General features: G+C 33.0%; 1 protein-coding gene across 1 annotated transcript; it reads right to left on the bottom strand.

The window, feature by feature from the left end:
- Positions 1-6309: 6309 nt before the first annotated feature.
- On the bottom strand, positions 6310-17634 carry tspan13a (tetraspanin 13a). The gene is made up of 6 exons (XM_030157508.1): positions 17499-17634; positions 11573-11740; positions 11238-11318; positions 10695-10805; positions 8731-8850; positions 6310-6884 (listed from the first exon to the last, which is right to left on the bottom strand). The coding sequence occupies exons 1-6, from the start codon at positions 17559-17561 to the stop codon at positions 6810-6812; spliced, it is 618 nt and encodes a 205-aa protein (XP_030013368.1). The 5' UTR covers positions 17562-17634; the 3' UTR covers positions 6310-6809.
- Between the last annotated feature and the right edge of the window lie 1612 nt (positions 17635-19246).

Genomic DNA, 19246 nt, shown 5'->3' with positions numbered 1-19246 from the left:
CTCAAGAGTGCCTCAGAAATGAGACGCATAAAAATCTGTGTAAATGACATGTTGGCCAGCAGAGGTCACTGGTGAGTCTGAAACAACCTCTAAGACTGGGGCAGATTTTCATGAAGTGTTTTTATTAGGACTTTACTTGTATTAACAGACACTCAGGTTGTTTCTTTTTCCAGGTTTTTGCGAATGCTTTTGCTGATGGAGAAGTACGTCTACTCAAGTTACTCTGAGATTTTCATCCTGGTCAAAATGGTACAATTTTTTAACAAATGTGCTTTGTAAAGTGCATTTCCAAAAAAAATTTATTGGTTCAAAAATTGTAAATATGTCTCTATATTTACCCTGAATTACATTTTTTGGCCAACATTTGTAAGTTTTAGGACATCTTCTGTTGTACTAAGCGAGGTTATAATAGTTTTGGATTTTTCATTATAGTTTAGTTTTATTTAGTTTTAACTTTTTTTTCTCTAATTCAGTTAATTTTAATTAGTTTTTAGAGCAGGTTTGCTAGTTTTGATTAGTTTTTGTTATTTTCTAAATGCTTAGTTTTAGTATTAATTTCAGTTTTGTCATATTTTTTTATCTTCTTCGTCATTGTATTCCCATAAATCCCATACAGGACTCTGCTGCTTTCTCCCAACTTTAGTCTCCATGTTTCCAGGTAGAGTGTGGATGAGATGACGACTCTAAACCACAAGTGACGACAAGTGACGGACCTTTAAATATCATATGGTGCCAGCAGATAAAGTTGCTTGAGGGAAATAAATCGATTTCATATCAATCCGACATTGACAAAGACAAAAACTAAGGGAATTTTATCCATAATTTTTATATGTTTTAGTTAGTTTTGTAAGCACACAATATAGTTTCAGCTAGTTATCGTTTTTTCTTTTAATAGTTATGTATTTCAGTTAACGAAAATGTTTTTACAATTCTAGTTTTCATCATTTCGTTAGTTTTCGTTAACGATAATAACCTTGGTACTAAGAAGATTTTTATCTTAAAGTTTGTAATTTAATGACTGACGTTTGACCCTTACAATTTGCTTCATATTTTCTGAAAGTACAAGTTACAAAATGTCTGCCTATTATCGTGACTGTTTGAGACATTGGCGTGACTGACTTTCCTACAAAAACAAATGGTCCAGAAAAGGACACAAAGTTCAATAAGCCATTACTTTTGAATTATTCATGACAGCATGATGTTTTCAAGAGTTCTATGGCAGAGGGGGTTCCCAAGGCTCCCGTCTCCAATACAGAATTCCAGTGCCCGTCTACATATGACCAAAACTTTTCCCTCCTGTATGTTCTGCTACAATGACAAAAGTGCTTTCCTTCAAACTAACATTTGTTTAAGTGCTTGCATAAAATGAAAATGAACGGCAACAACAGTAGCAGTGTTATAATGTAAGTGCAAACAAACACACAAGGACAAAGGGGAAATGTGTGTGTGATGTTCATGGTAAAGCCTTTGCTGCTTTAGAGTTAAGTTCTAAATTTGTTGTTTTAAAAAAATAAATGAATTATAAATAATTATTATAAATATTATAACGGCTAAAATTTTCTTAGGGGGACAAATGAGTGGCCATTTTTGTCAAAAAAAGAAGTTGTAAGAAATGCATAGGACTGTGTTGAAATAATGCTAACACATTTGTGCACAGACTACTGATATTATTTGACAGTGGAAGCTATATTTTCAGAAATATTGGATTTTGAATAGCATATGAATGGGAAAACTTTTGCTGGTGGACGGATGTGACATTACCCATGATGATCTGGTCAGTACCAGTACTTTATTAGGAATAAACTTATATACTGACTATTGCTAATTATCCTCTTATTCATAAATGTTAGTATTGTGGCTCTAAAACAATAACAGCTGACACAAAAACACAAAATGTGGCAGTGGACGGATGTGACATGGTTGTTACAGATCCCATCATACTGATGCTCGGCAGCCATGTCACAGTTTCCATAAATGATCCCTGTGCAAAAACTAGTATCATAATTATTTATTGTATTGTTTATCATCATACTAAAGAGTAAATAACAATATAGAATTGTTATTTCTGTATAAAAATGCTTATTATTAGAAAACTGTTGATTTAAAAAGTGACGTGTGACATTCTTAATGTATGTATTGGCGTAACATAAGCAGGATGGATCAGCACCATACTCCATATTGCAACCTGTAAAAATAAAACATGTGATATGTAGGATAGAGTCTTGTAAGAAAAATTGGGGAATCTAAAAGAATAGAATATTTGTTTTTCAGGTAAATTCAGTTCAAATATAACTTGGCCATTTGTGACATGAAAATATAGCATTAATTGTGATGAAATTGGACATTTTTGACCTGAAAACATAGTTCATATGACCATCAACATGTTGCAACAGAACTGAAATCCTGTAAATTTGCATAACTTGCATTTATCAACAAAAAAGTTCCTTTGGGGATTCACTTATATTGATTTCTTATGCACAAAGACATAAATAAGACCTCTAAGCAAATTTTAGCTGATAAATATAATAGTCAAAACTGTTTTGGACATAAATCCACATTCCAAAGGGACAATTAGCAAAATATATACTGTAATCAATTCCTCGAATTTGGAACCCTTGGCATGTGTTCAAAGAAAATGGGACAAAGAACTGGCCACAGAGTTTCCTGAAGACGTATGACAATCTATACTCTACAACATTCATTCATCCTCAATCTGTTTAAGACATAGAGTCATTCAAGTGAAAGTGGTTCACAGGCTGCATTGGTCTAAAGTAATATTGACAAGAATTAAATCGGATTTGAATCCTACTTGTGATTGTTGTGAAGCTGAACCGGCCACACTGTCTCATATGTACTGGTTTTGTTCCAAACTGAAAAACTCTGGGCAGTCTATATTTAAATTACTTTCTGATGTAACAGGGTCTCATATTGAACCTGAGGCAACAATTGCAATATTTGGCATTACATCACATTCTTTTCATTTTAACCAAAAATCTAAAAAATTAATTGCCTTCACCACTCTTCTAGCTTGTAGACTAATACTACTTAAATGGAAAAATAAACAACCTCCAACATTTAAATCTTGGTTTCTGGATCTTTTACATCATTTAACATTGGAAAAAAATCAGATATTCTATAAGAGGAAGTGCCAATAAGTTTTTCAGAACCTGGCAACCTGTTCTGAATCACATAAAAGAGGTAGATCCCTCACTTATTCAACAGTAGTTCTATTAATACAAGTCTGTGACTAATATCTGTGTTCCTTATTTATTTATCTATCTATTTATTATTATTGTCAGTTATCTTTTTTTTTTTTAATGGTGCAACAGGGTGGGAATGTTCATGGGTTTGGGTATAAAAAACAAAAAACAATGACTGTATTATGCATTTCTGGATGACTCAATATGTAATAAAAACACTTTGAAGAAAAAAATAAATATAAATATTATAACATATTATAAATCACATAAAAAATGACCTATAACATATTATAAATTTAAATTGTTTAAAAGTGTTCACTAATTTTATTAATATACACACATCAGGAAAAGTATCGAGGTCCAGACGATGGGGACGTCAGTGGTGCTTATGGCCATGTTACTGCATTCTGATCAGTTTATTTTTTATTTGTTATTATTGTTCAGGGAGTTACTTTATACAAAAGCACTACAGATCAACTATTTGTTTAGTTAGATAGTTGTTTCTCTTCTTATTTTGTTTTTAAAGTATTTTTCTGTATTTTTATTACAAGCATTCGTAGCTATCTCAAGGCCACCCTGGCAGGTCTCTGAGGCCCCCTAGAGGGTCACAGCCCCCCTGCTGAGAACCACTGTTCTATGGTACACAATGCCTTTAACTGCTGTAAAAGACAAATCCACATTTACATATTTATCAAATTCTCCCTCACTGAAAACTGTACAAAAAACTTTTTTAGTGCATTAGAGCATATTCACATTGAACGACAGCAGGTCTTTCAAATTTTAATATTTATTTATTTATCATGTTGTTGTACTTCTGTGGTGATGAAAGAGGCTTCTAAAAGAAATATTTTTTTTTTCTGATTTAGGATGCATTAAAAATGAAGGGGAAAACACAAATACCTTAAATTTATATTTCAAATGTGTATTGTTTATGTTTGACAAAGTCTACAATAAAACATTTATATCAGTGCAGTGCATATCTGCATCAATATATGCACAAAATATGAATTTAGCATCTTTAACCAAACTATATTTGACAATCAATTAATTATGCATATTTTGAAAATTATTGATGCAACTTACATAAACTGGTATGCAGTATTATGTAAGTATATAAGATATAAGGCTGAAATTGTTAGTGTATTTTGAATAAGTTTATTTTCTGAAAGTATGAAAAAATATGATTTGATGTGGATTTATTCAGTTATTTACATCAGGATTAAAGTTTATATCTATTATCTGAGGAGGAATGAAACACACTTTAAGATTAATACCTTAAATTGGGGCAGATTATTAATATCATTATTTTACAGTTTGGGTAGAAATGGCATCAAACACATGTTTAGGTCAACTCATGTCTTTACTATATTTATTACATTGTGTCGACAGTGGAGTAAGATAAAATGAAATTAATGTGATAATCTTTTTAACCAAAGTTTTAACAACATGATTAAGTTATGTTATGTCCAACTCTGAGGTCCTTACACTGGCTACCTGTCCGTCAAAGGATAGACTTTAAAGTTCTGTTGCTGGTCCATAAAGCTCTGAATGGTTTAGGACCAAAATACATCAGTGATCTCCTGACCCAGTATGAACCCCCCAGACCCCTCAGGTCATCTGGATCTGGTCTGAGTCAGTTTCCAGAGTCAGAAGCAGACACAGAGAAGCTGCATTCAGCTTCTATGCTCCATATGTCTGGAACAAACTCCCAGAAAACCTCAGATCAGCTAAAACACTCAGTTTATTTAAATCCAGGTTAAAGACCCACCTGTTCTCAGCTGCATTTGAGTAGTTTTTTTCATTAGTTCAGATCTGCACTGTTCCTTTTAAGCTAAAAGTTTTTGTTTTATCTGCTTGTCTGTTTTATGTTTTGTCTGTTTATCTGATTTTTTGTTTGTTTTTCTCATGCCTATACTTTTTATTGCTTCTGCTGTAATGCTTTTAATGTTTTATGTAAAGCACTTTGAATTGTCTTGTACATGAAATGTGCTATATAAATAAACCTGCCTTGCTTCATGTTAATTTTTTTACAAAGAATTTTGTTTTGTCATTATAAAAATAGATCCACTGTCTTTAGGTTTTTCCATTTCATTTTGTATCTGATTTGAGTCCAGTTAGTGATATCTTTAAAGCTATTTTAAAATGCAAAAATTATCTCCTACATGTGTTACTGTGGGGCAGAAACAAACTAGCAGAAAGCGTTAGACATGATGAATTAAAAAAATAAAAATAAAATAAAAATACAGTGAAGTAAAAGATTGGTGAAGATTTGAACTCACATTGGATCCATTTATCGAGTTTTCCATGCAGTCATTTCTGCCCACACACCTCAGTGAACAGGTTAAACCACCTGAGGACGCCACTACAGACTCGGTGGAATGTAAACAGTGCAGTTCCTGGTTGGCATCCTGTTCTAAAGAGCTGAGTCATGTGACACCAAGATCTGCAAGAACGAAGCCTCTGTGATGTAACGTGCACAAGTACAAGACCAAATGGTGTCCGTCAGTTTCACTGTGATTTGTGTTGTTTGTTTTTGTCTAAGAGAAAAAAGGAAATGTTTAGTAGAAATTAGAATATTTAAATGAAGTCATTTACATTGTTTCTGCTACATCTACTGTAACAACCATGTAATACTTCATCTATTGTCTTGTAAATCTAACAGTGAACCAGGGATTTTAAGTTAAACCCAGTTTATGAAATGTAGAAGGAAGGACTAATATTTAGCAAAACTTTTTTAGTTTTTTTTTTTTAAATTCTAACAAAATGTGTATAATCTGAGATTCAGGTTATACATCTAAAATCCAAGTCTCAGAATGTTTGAGGTTTATTCTAATATTTTTTATTCTTGCAAGTTTTTTTTCCTTTTCATTCTCAAAATATGAGTTTTTCCTGTAAATATTTCTTTTCTTTCAAATGCATTGCTTTCTAATTTCAGAGAATATTTAAGTTTTTCCTTATATATTTGTGAGGTTTTGCCTTTTTTCCCCTCCACAAAAAAGTATTTTAATCTAAAGGAAAATTCTGAATTATTCATTGAACAATGACCATAAAACAGCCGCAATACCCTGTTGTATGTATAGAATTAAACTTATCTTTAGACTGCAAATAAGGATAAGACAGAATTGCTTTGCTTAATTATTTATTTGCTTGTTTTTCCACTTGTGTCTCATATTCAACTTTTTGTTTTTGTCATACTGCACAAATCATAAAAAAGAAAAAAAAGTAGAAGAAACCAGGTTTGTCTGTTTAATGCAGGTTCAATTTTAATTGAATCTTTCCCTGCTGTTCAGACGTCCAACACCCAAATCTACTGTTTGTTAAATTAGTCTGGGAGTGGTTATTACACCACTTTATTTGATTAAGGTGTGTGCATTTGCAGTAAGTGCACAGCTGCTGTTAACAGAGCAGAATTAAAAAGGGGACATTTACCAGGTTACAGTTAAAGTTCACAGTCTGACCAGAACGTGGAAGAAAAACATAGAAAGGAAATCTTTTACATGTACAGATAAATGTGATTTCAAACAGTGAAAACAAACCTCAAACACATTTTCAAACAATAATTCAGCAGTGCAGTATTTGGTTTATAGAATGTTATACGTTATCTATATGTTATAGAAAGGCTCCAGGATTTGATCGAGGGTCTTTGAGGTTCCTGTATTTGTGGGCAAGCCAAACTCCCAGAATCTGGAAGTGAAAGAAAACAAAAGTGTTAACACTGAGTTTCTGCATATCCTTTAAATGTATTTTTAATTGTATTTTGATGCATTTTAACTCTGACACCGTTCACAAGAATACAACACTTGTACCATTAGTGTTCCTAATGGTTCTAAAAGTGCAAAAAATTTAATTTATATTTTTTCCATTTTCAAAGGTTCAAATCTTTTATCAACTTCTCTCCTGACCAGAAGTATAAAGTCTAATTGATCCTTTAAATATTTGACAATTTTAAGCCATTTTTGTTGCAAAGTGCCCCATATTTTAATGAAGAAAAAACGAAACGTTGAATTTGTAATATTTCTACTTAAAAACAATGTGCAAAACTGATTATTTGGGTTCAAGTCAGAGCCTTGTAAATGTCCATAATTTATAACAACACTGACTTTGACGCACTATTGTGCAACACCAGCTTATAAAAATTCCGACACTTGTACCATTAGTGTCTGAAACAATTCCACACCTTAAAAAGTTCAACAAACATTTAATAAACTAGTATTTTTTTCCACTTTCAATGGTGGAAATATTTTAGTAACTTCTCTCCTGACTAGAACTATAACATTTTTATAGATCCTTTAAATATTTACATTTTCAAGAGCCTCCTATTTTTAAAATGTGTGGGATTATGAAGGAAGTTAATGTTGTTTCACCAATGACTCCTTTAATTATATTTGAGCCATATTTACACCGATGCAGTTCAAATCGTGTTTCAGTTAAAGGTTAAATACAGAAACTAGAAGATGTTGCCTGAAAATGAAGTCTAACAACAGTTATTTTATGCAAAAGAGTGGATGTTAGTAGGTTAACTGGTGTCTCTCTTCAGTGCCTTCTGGGAAATAATTGTGCTGATCCTGTGTAATCATTGAACAGTAAAGCAAACAGACTTCATTAGACCACATCCAGCTGGTGAGTCATTATGTGGTGAATAAACTAATGTGAGTAAGACTTCTCCCATCAAACATAGACACTTCCAGTAAAAATAAGGTAGAAAATAGATGTAGTCTCTGTTAATGTTACTTTTAAGTGCAAGTTCAAGGAGATGTGGCTTGGGAACGGCAAACACTAAAACTAGATGAAGAACATTTAATACAATTAAAATTATCTAAAATTTTATAAAATGAGTAAAATTAAGCAAAGACAGACAGAGCATTTTGTGAGCAGAGATGATAGTGAAAACCAAACGAACCCTTAACTCAAATTAAAAATGTACATTATGAGCAAAATAACATTAGAACATTTATCATTATCATTTTGTCACCCATGATTTGTTAACAATGAAACACCTGAATTGAATGGGTCCCAATACTTTTGTCCATATAGTGTGTGTGGGAAGTCTTTATAATTATATTGTTTAAGATGGACATTTTTACGTACATAAATAGAGCAAAAAATTAGCCTCTTGTTTTGCAGTTAATGTTTATGGTACTTACAGTTCTAGCCAAAAATTTTAGCAGTAACACAAATTGTTGATATTTCAGGGTTTTTTTAGCGCCCCCCCCCCCCCCCCCAACCCAAAACATGTTTCTGAGGTGCATTGAATAATTATAAGTGTTTTATTTATTTTTATTTTAAATTCAAAATTTCAAAGACTTAAATCACATTTAAGGAAAGAGTCAATTCATGTCACTTCAGAACTTTTAGCCACAACTCAAATGTAGTTACGCTTCATATTAAATGTGTGATGTGTGTAATAGTAGCTCAGTGCTGCCAGTATGGATGTGAAATAATAGGTTTTAATACAGATTCATAATAGTTTTTTTTAAAGATCTCACTGTAACAGTTAAATGCACTATAAAGATATTAACTCCTCACTGACCTCTGAAAAACTGAAGAAGAGTCCGATGCCTCCCACAAGCCGCAGCTCCTCCCCTGTATACTTCTGGATGATGGTGGAGCAGGTGATACATGATGAAGGTGGTCCGTGGAGAAAGCAGCTCTGCATGAGGACGACAATTACAGACATGTAAATTCAAGACCGCTCATGTTAGGAGAAACGGGACAGGATGTAGAAACTAGGGAAAGAGGCACCAGAACATGAGAACACACAACTTCCTCCTACAGCTCTCTCTCTTCTCAAAATCAAAAGAGTAAATATAGAACCAGACAAACTGATACTGTGTCAAATATCATGGTCACAGGAGCTACCGTGTTGCTTCTGTATCGAGTCCAAGAGTAGAGCAGAAGAATCACATCTGATAGAAGCAGTAACTACTAATTTAAGTCTTCATTCACATTCAACTCCCTACCTGTCTGAAAAATCCTGGGACTCCCTGCAGTCAGCTGTCATGTCCACATTAATGTGGATATTTCTCTTAAATATTTTCTTCCTATGTCCACACGATAACACACGCACACACACACACACACACACACACACACACACACACACACAAAATACTATAAACTATTACAAATGCTTGGAGAAAACACTATTTCTGTGGGACTTCAGACTGTGGTTAATACTGGACGTATCAGACACTTGAATCTATCATGAAGGTGAAGCAGCAACAACAAGTTCAGTTATAAACTAAAGTTACCTTAAGTGTCGTTTCAGGTTGTTGTTGTTTTCTTTACATGATGCGAATTTGTCCATAACGCCGGTCCGATCCATCTCCCAAAGGTATCTGTTCTGACCTCAATCTACTGCAGGTCATACACAGATGTATACATCTGGATTTGATGTTTCGGGTGCAGCTTCATTATACAAAGCATTTAGCACCGTTTACATGTAGATGAAAGATGTAAATATAGAGAAAATCATCCACTTTGCAAAATATTTGCATTAGCGTGGACTGGGCATTTGACAAGGAGTAGATTTTCTAAAGTCTAAAAACAGGGACTGGAGGAGATGCTGAAGTCATGTCTCCTCTCAGACACTGGAATAACAATATGCTGAAAGGTAATTACAACATTCTTCTTCAAAATATTATTCAGATTTTACAGGAAATGCCGGGTATTAGACCACCACAATATTTAACTCTGAAAGAAGCAGCTTTTAGACCCAACATCTGATGCAGGTAGGTCTCCTGCCTTCATTATCGGATTGCTTTTTAGTCATAATATAAAAATTATGAGCTCATTTATGATATTAGGTCAAGTATAATTATGTAATAATAGTTGCTAGTGTTTAAATGTTGAAGTCAGTTATTTTTAAGTTTCACCTGATGTTGAATATTTTGTTGACATAAATACAGGCATTTGAACAAAACCCAGGAAAAAAAATGAAACCTGAAATTGTGATTTCACAAATACTAAGTAAGATATCAGAATAATGCAGAATGATTCTCATATGGTCTTAAGTCTTGTGATTTGTTTAAAGTTTCAACCATGTTTCTATGTTCAAGCATTATGGAGGTCTGTGGTTTTAAAGAGGGGTGTGTGAGTATTTTCACAGTATCCTTATGTTGGAAATTAATGGCATATTTTTTGTATTTTTTCTATTTTTTTTTTGTCAGAGCTGTAGGAACAGCTCTGAAAAAAGTTTCCATGGAGGACACAGAATAAGAAGCAGCAGAATAAAAACACTGATATGAATACGTGTGTGCTTGTGCTTATACACAGGCGACACATACCCAAACACAGATTATGTAATTTTTTAGCTAAAGAAAATATTTTTAGTCAATGTTGTTCGTCTTATAGAGGCCACAAAAGACAAAAACAAGTAGAAAATGGGACAAATGTGCATCTCAAACATACACATTTTGTAAATATATAACAATGGAGCATGTTATTCTGGTGAGTGGGTTGAAAAAGTTATCCCATCTGGGGTGATTTACTCACAGCAGCACATGTGACATTGTTCAAGTGAAAGAAGCCACAGCAGTTGAGGGTTTTCTCTATGTCTCTCTGAGTCACCTCAGACTTATTCCATCCAGCCTCCAGCAGATGGTCCTGAATGAGAAAAAATAAGAGTTAAAAAGACAAAAAAAAAAAATTAAATTAAAAAAAAAACTGCAATGAGTCACAAGCACATAATTAAACAAATTAACTGATACCAAGGTCTTATCATAAAGGCTAAACTGATAAATAATGTTACAGGTGTTGGCTGGATTTACTCAGACTGGAGGGAGCACTTGGAACTAAAACTACAGAAATATTCTCTAGTTTTATCATTTACATTCTATGTTTTGTCGTATTTGATTTCTAACTGCTTGTGTTTCAATGACTGCAGTTATTCTTTGTTCTATTTATTTTATTTTTTTAATCATCCAGTCTTATATTATTATTTCCATACTTTTTAATTATGTTTCTTTAACTTGTAAGACCCAGTATTTAAACACCAGTTGAATGAATGGATGGATGGATGGAGTGTGTTTATGATACCTGTTGTTGTTTATTCAAGGCGAGGCAGGCGCAGGACACAGAGAACTGCATCACAAACACTACAAACAGAATGATCATATACTGGACCAAGTTAAGGAAGCTTATCTATAAATACTGTCTGGAACAGGCTCGGTCTATCTCTAAGTATTTCAACAGGTCCGTTATCAACTGATCTCAAACACTCCAAAAATTTCAACTGGAGATATTTGTGCATTTGTTTATTGCTTAGAATGTAGAAATATTGAGATTCAAAATCCATAAAATGACCCACAATGTGTAAAGTCAATGTCTAAAAATAAACAAATTATTTCCTAAAACCAGAAACCAAAGGATACGAAGAAGAGCAGGACCTGGTGGTGCTTCAGGGCCCCGCAGAGCCCCATCACGGCCACCAGGAACAGGAAGACGCCCACTCCGATGGCCCCCGCCACCAACCTGATGCTGGACACCATGCCGAACCATTTCCCCCACCCAGCCACCCCGATGAGGAGCAGACTCACCAGCTGAGGAGGAAAAACACAACAACAGTGGAATGAGAAGAGGAAGAGGATGTATTCAGTGTCCTGTCATTTTGATGAAGTTGATATTTTAGAGACAAACACGTGAACGAAAGAACAGAACAATAGTGAAACACTGACAGTGAGACAGGTCAGGGCTGCAAACAGTGCACTTTGCAAACTGGTAGAAAATGTTAGGCATTATTGCTATGACAACTACAGAGTAAAAAAAAAAAAAAAAAAGACCAATGGCCCTGTATCTCACTGACATGTTCTATCAATAACAACTTGAATTTGTAGGTTGTCAGGTTCTGCTGCTATGTTAGAGTCCTGTGGTCTTGATGCAGGAGGTCAATCTCCCAATAGAAGTGGGTGGAACTGTCACTGGAGGAGAGCTCATCTAATTAAATCAAAGTCCATATATGACTTCCCATCAGTGCTCAATAGTAAATATATTGATATCTGTAACCATTTCCATTTTATCAGCCATCAAAATATGGCCCATTATAAGTAAAGGCAAATTTTTAATATTTCAAAAATTTGTCAAATTTACAAATCAAAATATCTCAAAACTGTGAGCAAATATATAATAGGAATTTACATTTATCTTCACACTGTGATCTGGAGAAATGTACATTTGCAAGAATGGAAGATATATACATGAAAGGCTGCTTTTCCCCCTTTTTCCCCTCTTATTGTATGATGAAATCTCATACAGGGTGGGGAAGCAAAATTTACAATATTTTGAGGCAGGGATTGAAAGACAGTGTATGACCAATTAGTTTATTGAAAGTCATGAGAATTTATTTGCCACAAGAAAATTTACATAACAGAAAATGTTTTTATTCTATGTGTCCTTCTTTCTCAATAACTGCCTTCACACGCTTCCTGAAACTTGCGCAAGTGTTCCTCAAATATTTGGGTGACAACTTCTCCCATTCTTCTTTAATAGTATCTTCCAGACTTTCTCATAATAGTTTTGCTCATAGTCATTCTCTTCTTTACATTATAAACAGTCTTTATGGACACTCCAACTATTTTTGAAATCTCCTTTGGTGTGACGAGTGCATTCAGCAAATCACACACTCTTTGACGTTTGCTTTCCTGATTACTCATATGGGCAAAAGTTTCTGAAAAGGTATGGATAATAGTGTTAGGTATGATTATGACATCAATATATGTTTGGTTTCAAAACAATTGACGTAGTGCCTGCTGAGAAAAAACAACTAAATGTTCATTGTAAATTTTGCTTCCCCACCCTGTACATACATTTATGTACAGTGAAAGCTACTCTCAAGGCAATGTTTTCGTTTATTGTTCATTACCTGTCTTTTGCTGACAATGGCAATAAAATAAAAAACAAAACAAAACAAAAAAAAACTGTGAGCAAACTTTGTAGAGATTGTCCCAAGGAAGCAACATATAAAACTTTAAATGAATCTGACCAGTAATTTCACTGGAGAAGATGTCTGAAGAAATTGCTTATGAAGACGATGAAGACAAAGATGACAACAACAAAGACAACAACAACAAAGACGACAATGATGAAGACAACAACGATGAAGACGACAGACACAGCGCCTTCATAGCTCATGGCCTATCAGCTGGTGATCTAATAAAAACATGTCAGCATGTTGGTGACAAGTATTTGATTATTTCTCCATTGACGTCGAAGAAGTTAGAGATAGCATTTTAATGTTTTCAACTCATCCAAATTTATCAGCTGTTACGAGTTCATATCATGGATTTTCACAAATACAATTAATGTCCAAACTTCTATTATGTTCAATAGATGTTACAAAAATCCTATATCTCTTCTTCAAATTCTTTTTTAATTTAGAACTTAAAAAAAAGTTTTTCCCTTGAAGACAAATTTTTTAAATCAGGTTTTAGGTGTATTTTAAACTGTGATCTTTGCCTTTTATTTTGCTTGAAGGAGTTGAAATTGATACTGAACATGCAAGAAACCAATGAAACACATTATCTGTGGAAATTCCTGTGTCTATTAAGGTAAAATCAAATCATTACATATTTATATTCTTACTGAAATGACAACTACAAAAAGTTGGGTATTTAATCACTTCTCTTTCTATTCACCACCGGGCATCTGTGAAAACTGGAAGTTAAAAGATCATGAACCAGTTCTTCCTGTACAGTTTAAATTATATATTCATATGACATTAAAAGGTCTTTGTCCTATTTGTTGCAAACTTACTCAAACTAAACCTGACACTTGGTATTTTAAGATATGATCCATTACTTCTGAGAAAGAGAATGAGGTGAATCACAGAACAAGAAGAAAACTAAGATAAATCCAGTGTGAACAGAATCTGTTCAGTGTTTTCTGTTGGTGCACTGTCTGGAACTATCGTCTTATTTTTGTCTTTTCCTTTTCCTCCTTCTCTAAATGCCATTCTGTAAATATTTCCTGCTATGTTAAAACAGGTTACAGAGGGAGTGAGGTTTGATTTCTATTTGTTTTTCACTTTGTTTTCAGTGTTCACTTTAGTTTTTACTTCACCAGTGCATAAGCAGGTATTATGTAGCTTTAGTTTTTAAGGTCTGAGAAAAGATTGGATTTATATTAGTTGAAAATAGTTGGATGACGCATAACATCACATATTACAAAAAAAACAAAACAAAAAACAAAACTGTAAATGTAAAAAAAGGAAATAGTTAAGTACTTCCATCACAAATAAAGCTGGTCTTACCCCCAAGTTTAATGTTTTACTTTTATTTATTTATTTATTATTTTTTTTTACAGTGTCTATTGCAGATTTGGGTTTTTAATACTGTCTTTTTATTACATTTTTTTCCTATAAGTTTATACAGTAGTTAAATTTTTTTCATAAGTATACAGGGTGGGGAAGCAAAATTTACAATATTTTGAGGCAGGGATTGAAAGACAGTGTATGACCAATTAGTTTATTGAAAGTCATGAGAATTTATTTGCCACAAGAAAATTTACATAATAGAAAATGTTTTTATTCTATGTGTCCTCCTTCTTTCTCAATAACTGCCTTCACACGCTTCCTGAAACTTGTGCAAGTGTTCCTCAAATATTCGGGTGACAACTTCTCCCATTCTTCTTTAATAGTATCTTCCAGACTCTCTGGTAATAGTTTTGCTCATAGTCATTCTCTTCTTTACATTATAAACAGTCTTTATGGACACTCCAACTATTTTTGAAATCTCCTTTGGTGTGACGAGTGCATTCAGCAAATCACACACTCTTTGACGTTTGCTTTCCCGATTACTCATATGGGCAAAAGTTTCTGAAAAGGTATGGATAATAGTGTTAGGTATGATTATGACATCAATATATGTTTGGTTTCAAAACAACTGACGTAGTGCCTGCTGAGAAAAAACAACTAAATGTTCATTGTAAATTTTGCTTCCCCACCCTGTAATAACTAAAACTAAAGTTCATAAAGTGCACCGCTGTAAACCAGCTGCAAATGGCTGCAAGACAGCCATTTCAAGACATCAATTTTGTTTGTGGCAAACTAAAGGATGAAGTGTTTCCTTTAAAACTAGAGTTTCAATTCCTTTTTAATTTAAACTCTTATAAATCCCACTGGATTTGCTAAAGAATGCATTGCCACAAAGCTGAAAACAGACTCATTTAAGCTGATTTTTAACATACTTACTCTTAGTATTCCAATAACAATAGTATACTATAAAATGTTCTTCAAACGAGCTCATCCTTAACCCTTAAAGACCTAGAACTAGTTTTGTGGTGACCTGCAAATGAATCTTCCTCTATATCTAACTTTTCCTTTCATATTCATCACCATTTATTCCATATTCACCATTGCATTTTGCAAATTTCAATGAAAAAAATATTTTTTTCCACATTAAATTTACTGATAATGTATAAAAGCACAAAGTACAGGGTGGGGAAGCAAAATTTACAATGAACATTTAGTTGTTTTTTCTCAGCAGGCACTCCGTCAATTGTTTTGAAACCAAACATATATTGATGTCATAATCATACCTAACACTATTATCCATACCTTTTCAGAAACTTTTGCCCATATGAGTAATCAGGAAAGCAAACGTCAAAGAGTGTGTGATTTGCTGAATGCACTCGTCACACCAAAGGAGATTTCAAAAATAGTTGGAGTGTCCATAAAGACTGTTTATAATGTAAAAAAGAGAATGACTATGAGCAAAACTATTATGAGAAAGTCTGGAAGATACTATTAAAGAAGAATGGGAGAAGTTGTCACCCGAATATTTGAGGAACACTTGCGCAAGTTTCACGAAGTGTGTGAAGGCAGTTACTGAGAAAGAAGGAGGACACATAGAATAAAAACATTTTCTGTTATGTAAATTTTCTTGTGGCAAATAAATTCTCATGACTTTCAATAAACTAATTGGTCATACACTGTCTTTCAATCCCTGCCTCAAAGTATTGTAAATTTTGCTTCCCACCCTGTAAATTCAAAGGTTATGTGAAAATATGTATATATAAAAAAAAAAAAACTGAAAGTGACTTTTTGTAGTAATATGTATCAATAAATTAAGACAAAAACAAGCATGAACAACCACTGTCATTTGTCAAACTACAAGGGTTTTAGTGGTGAGTCAGTGTTGTAGAAGATGATGGTGTTTTCATGTTCAATTAATGGAGCCTCTGAACGTCCAAACGGGTCATATCTGATCATATCTAAGAAACTGTGTTTTACTGAAAGTATTAAAATGAATTGACATGATTTTGAGTTTAAAAGATATTTAACATTTTACATCAAATGCTTTAGGCCACTATGTGCAGTTTACCAGATGTTGTCAAATCTTCCATTAGAGAAAATCACTTATGTATTGAACGGTAAAGAGCAAATATTTGAAGGCATTTGGAACCTCCAGATATTGTATCCAATGTAACAAGTGACAGTCAAGTGCAAGTCATAAATTGGCAAAACACACACACACACACACACACACACACACACACACACAAACAGGTTTCCATTAACCCTTTCATGCATACTGGTCATTACAGTGGACAGCTATTCTACAGCTGTTCTCTTGTGTATTCAATGATTTTTTTTTTTTTTTTTTTTTTTTTTTTAACACATATCTTGATTAAAGTTTTAAGACACTATGTATCTTTTCTGACATGAATTGGTAACCTTGTGTAGATCTCCCCTGAGCATAAACCCCCAGAATCACAACCCCCCCCCCCCCCCCCCCACACACACACACACACACACAGTTTTCACACAATTTATCAGTAAATACATGTTTTGTTGCTTCAAAAATTAAACGCATGGTGTCCAGCTGATCATTATTATTATTATTATTATTGTTACATTTTATTTATTTTTTTACTTTTTTAGTTTTAGTTTTTTTTTTTTTTTTTTTTTTTTTACTTTTTATTTATATTATCTGTTTATTTATTTATTTTATAAGAATTTTTTCAATCACATTGTTTTTTTCATGTTTAAAGAGAAATGAAAACACTCAGGGAAAAAAAAAAAATCTTGATTAAGGTTCTCATAATTCGTGCATGAAAGGATTAAAACAGACTTTGAACACATGGCTGTAAAAGGACACATTTTATCTCAAACTATAGTGACATCAACATGAACGATTTATCTGTGTTTTATACGTGGGCCAAAGTGCAGGAAGTGCTTGCACTAATCATTTACCCGCTCGAACACCTGCCGAGAAAAGTGTCCCAGCACAGCTTCACCTCATCCCAGGTGTGTTTTCAGATCCACACAAACCCCAATAACATCAGACAGAACCTTTTACTCACCACATAAAGTATGTTGAGAGCGCTGAGAGCATTCTTAGTGCAAAAAAACCCACCGCAAACCATCTCTGCTCGCAAAGTCTGTGCTGATGACACTGTTTAGGTTTCACCTGAGTCATAAGGATGGAACTGAATCACCTGCAGGGGGGCGTGGCTTCTAGACGCACTCTAAACCCTGATTGGTCAGCTGACTCAAAAACGTGCACTGACAATTTTCTTTGTCATTTATTTTTGTGTTTATTTGTTGTGTTACATATTTTGTATTATGTTTTTTCATTTATTTCTACAATTTATGATTGAAAACAACACATTTTAACAATACATGATACCATTAGTCCTACTCTATGACAATCTTTTGTCGCCACCTACTGGGCAGATAACGTTAAAACAAATAGCCAAAAAGAATATCTTGATTGATTTTGATACCATTTCTTTGGATGTTGACACACTCCGAAGGTTTCAGGGTTGGTTAAAAACATAAAATTACAAAAAAAATAAAAATAAAAATGAATAAATAAATAAATAAATAAATAGATAAATAAATAAATAAATAAATAAATATATATATATATATATATATATATATATATATATATATATATATATATATATATATATATATATATATAATCAAAATAATAATAATAATAATAATAATAATAATAATAATAATAATAATAATAATAATAAAACTCTATTGCTGTACACAAAAAATGCAAAAAAAAAACAAACCCAACAACAACAACAACAAATTACAGAATTTCAAAAAACAAATTAAAGAGCAGAAAAATTAATAAGTTATGAGTAAAATCTGTTCTTCAATGACTATACTTTCTTTTTTTTTTTTTGATTCTTAGACCACATTAGCTTACATCATTAGTTAAGTTTTGTTTGAGAAATTTGCTGAGAAGACATATATACAAAGCTTAAAAGGTTCTGATTACTGTTTCCGACTACTTTTTGGAACTTTTACAATTTGTACTGACATTTTGGTTTAATTTCGGGTCACATCCATGTTAAATTTACTCAACTTTAGAAATAGAATGGAAGTTCTAAGGGGCATATACTGCCCAGAGTCCAAGTATCTTCAAGTTGTAATACCACCAACAGCCACTAGAGGCTTCTCCAAATGGCCCTGGCTTGTGCAAGCTTACATTGGACTTTTTCACTAAAAATACTATAAATAATTTTTTTCAGGAATTATTCCGGTCCCATCCTTTTTATTTGGAACCTTTAATGAACAATCTGGTGGTCCATCTTTAAATTTCTGCTCCATTAATCAGACTCATGCTGTTATTCACTGTATCTGAATGTTTTTTATGCCTGACAACAGCATATGTACTGTTAAAAAAATAAAGCATATATACTGTAATGAAACGAGACCTTATGTTTGTATAATTCTCTAAAAGTTTTGCAAGAAGATTATAATTATGCTCTATTGTATCTCCGATTCACATGAACAAATAAACAAATAAATAAAAATGAAGCAGCAGTGTTTGTGAAAATACAATTTGTGTCTCCTAAAACTTTTGACCAAAGCTGTATTCATTTTATTTCAAAATTTTTCAATTTGTCCTTGTATTTAAGCCAAAACTAAAATGTGATTATAAGTGATTTTTAATACATACACTGGATAGACATCATATTTATCTGTAATTCAGTCCTTCCTAATCTAAATGAAGGACTCAGGTATCCACATTGACCTTCTTACAGCAAATAACAAAATGAGTGCCTACATTTCCATCACCCAT

The sequence above is a fragment of the Sphaeramia orbicularis genome, chromosome 16 (genome assembly GCF_902148855.1).
Source record: "Sphaeramia orbicularis chromosome 16, fSphaOr1.1, whole genome shotgun sequence".
Taxonomy (NCBI): Eukaryota; Metazoa; Chordata; class Actinopteri; order Kurtiformes; family Apogonidae; genus Sphaeramia; species Sphaeramia orbicularis.
This window is presented reverse-complemented; position numbering and strand designations above follow the sequence as displayed.

Bases quoted from the DNA above. Each gene is read 5' to 3' on its own strand.
- tspan13a (XM_030157508.1), bottom strand. From the start codon at position 17,561: ATGGTTTGCGGTGGGTTTTTTTGCACTAAGAATGCTCTCAGCGCTCTC. The intron at 11,741-17,498 runs GTGAGTAAAAGG...TTTCCTCCTCAG, and splicing joins CTCTCAACATACTTTATGTG to CTGGTGAGTCTGCTCCTCAT. The intron at 11,319-11,572 runs GTATCCTTTGGT...AACTTGGTCCAG, and splicing joins ACCAGGTCCTGCTCTTCTTC to TATATGATCATTCTGTTTGT.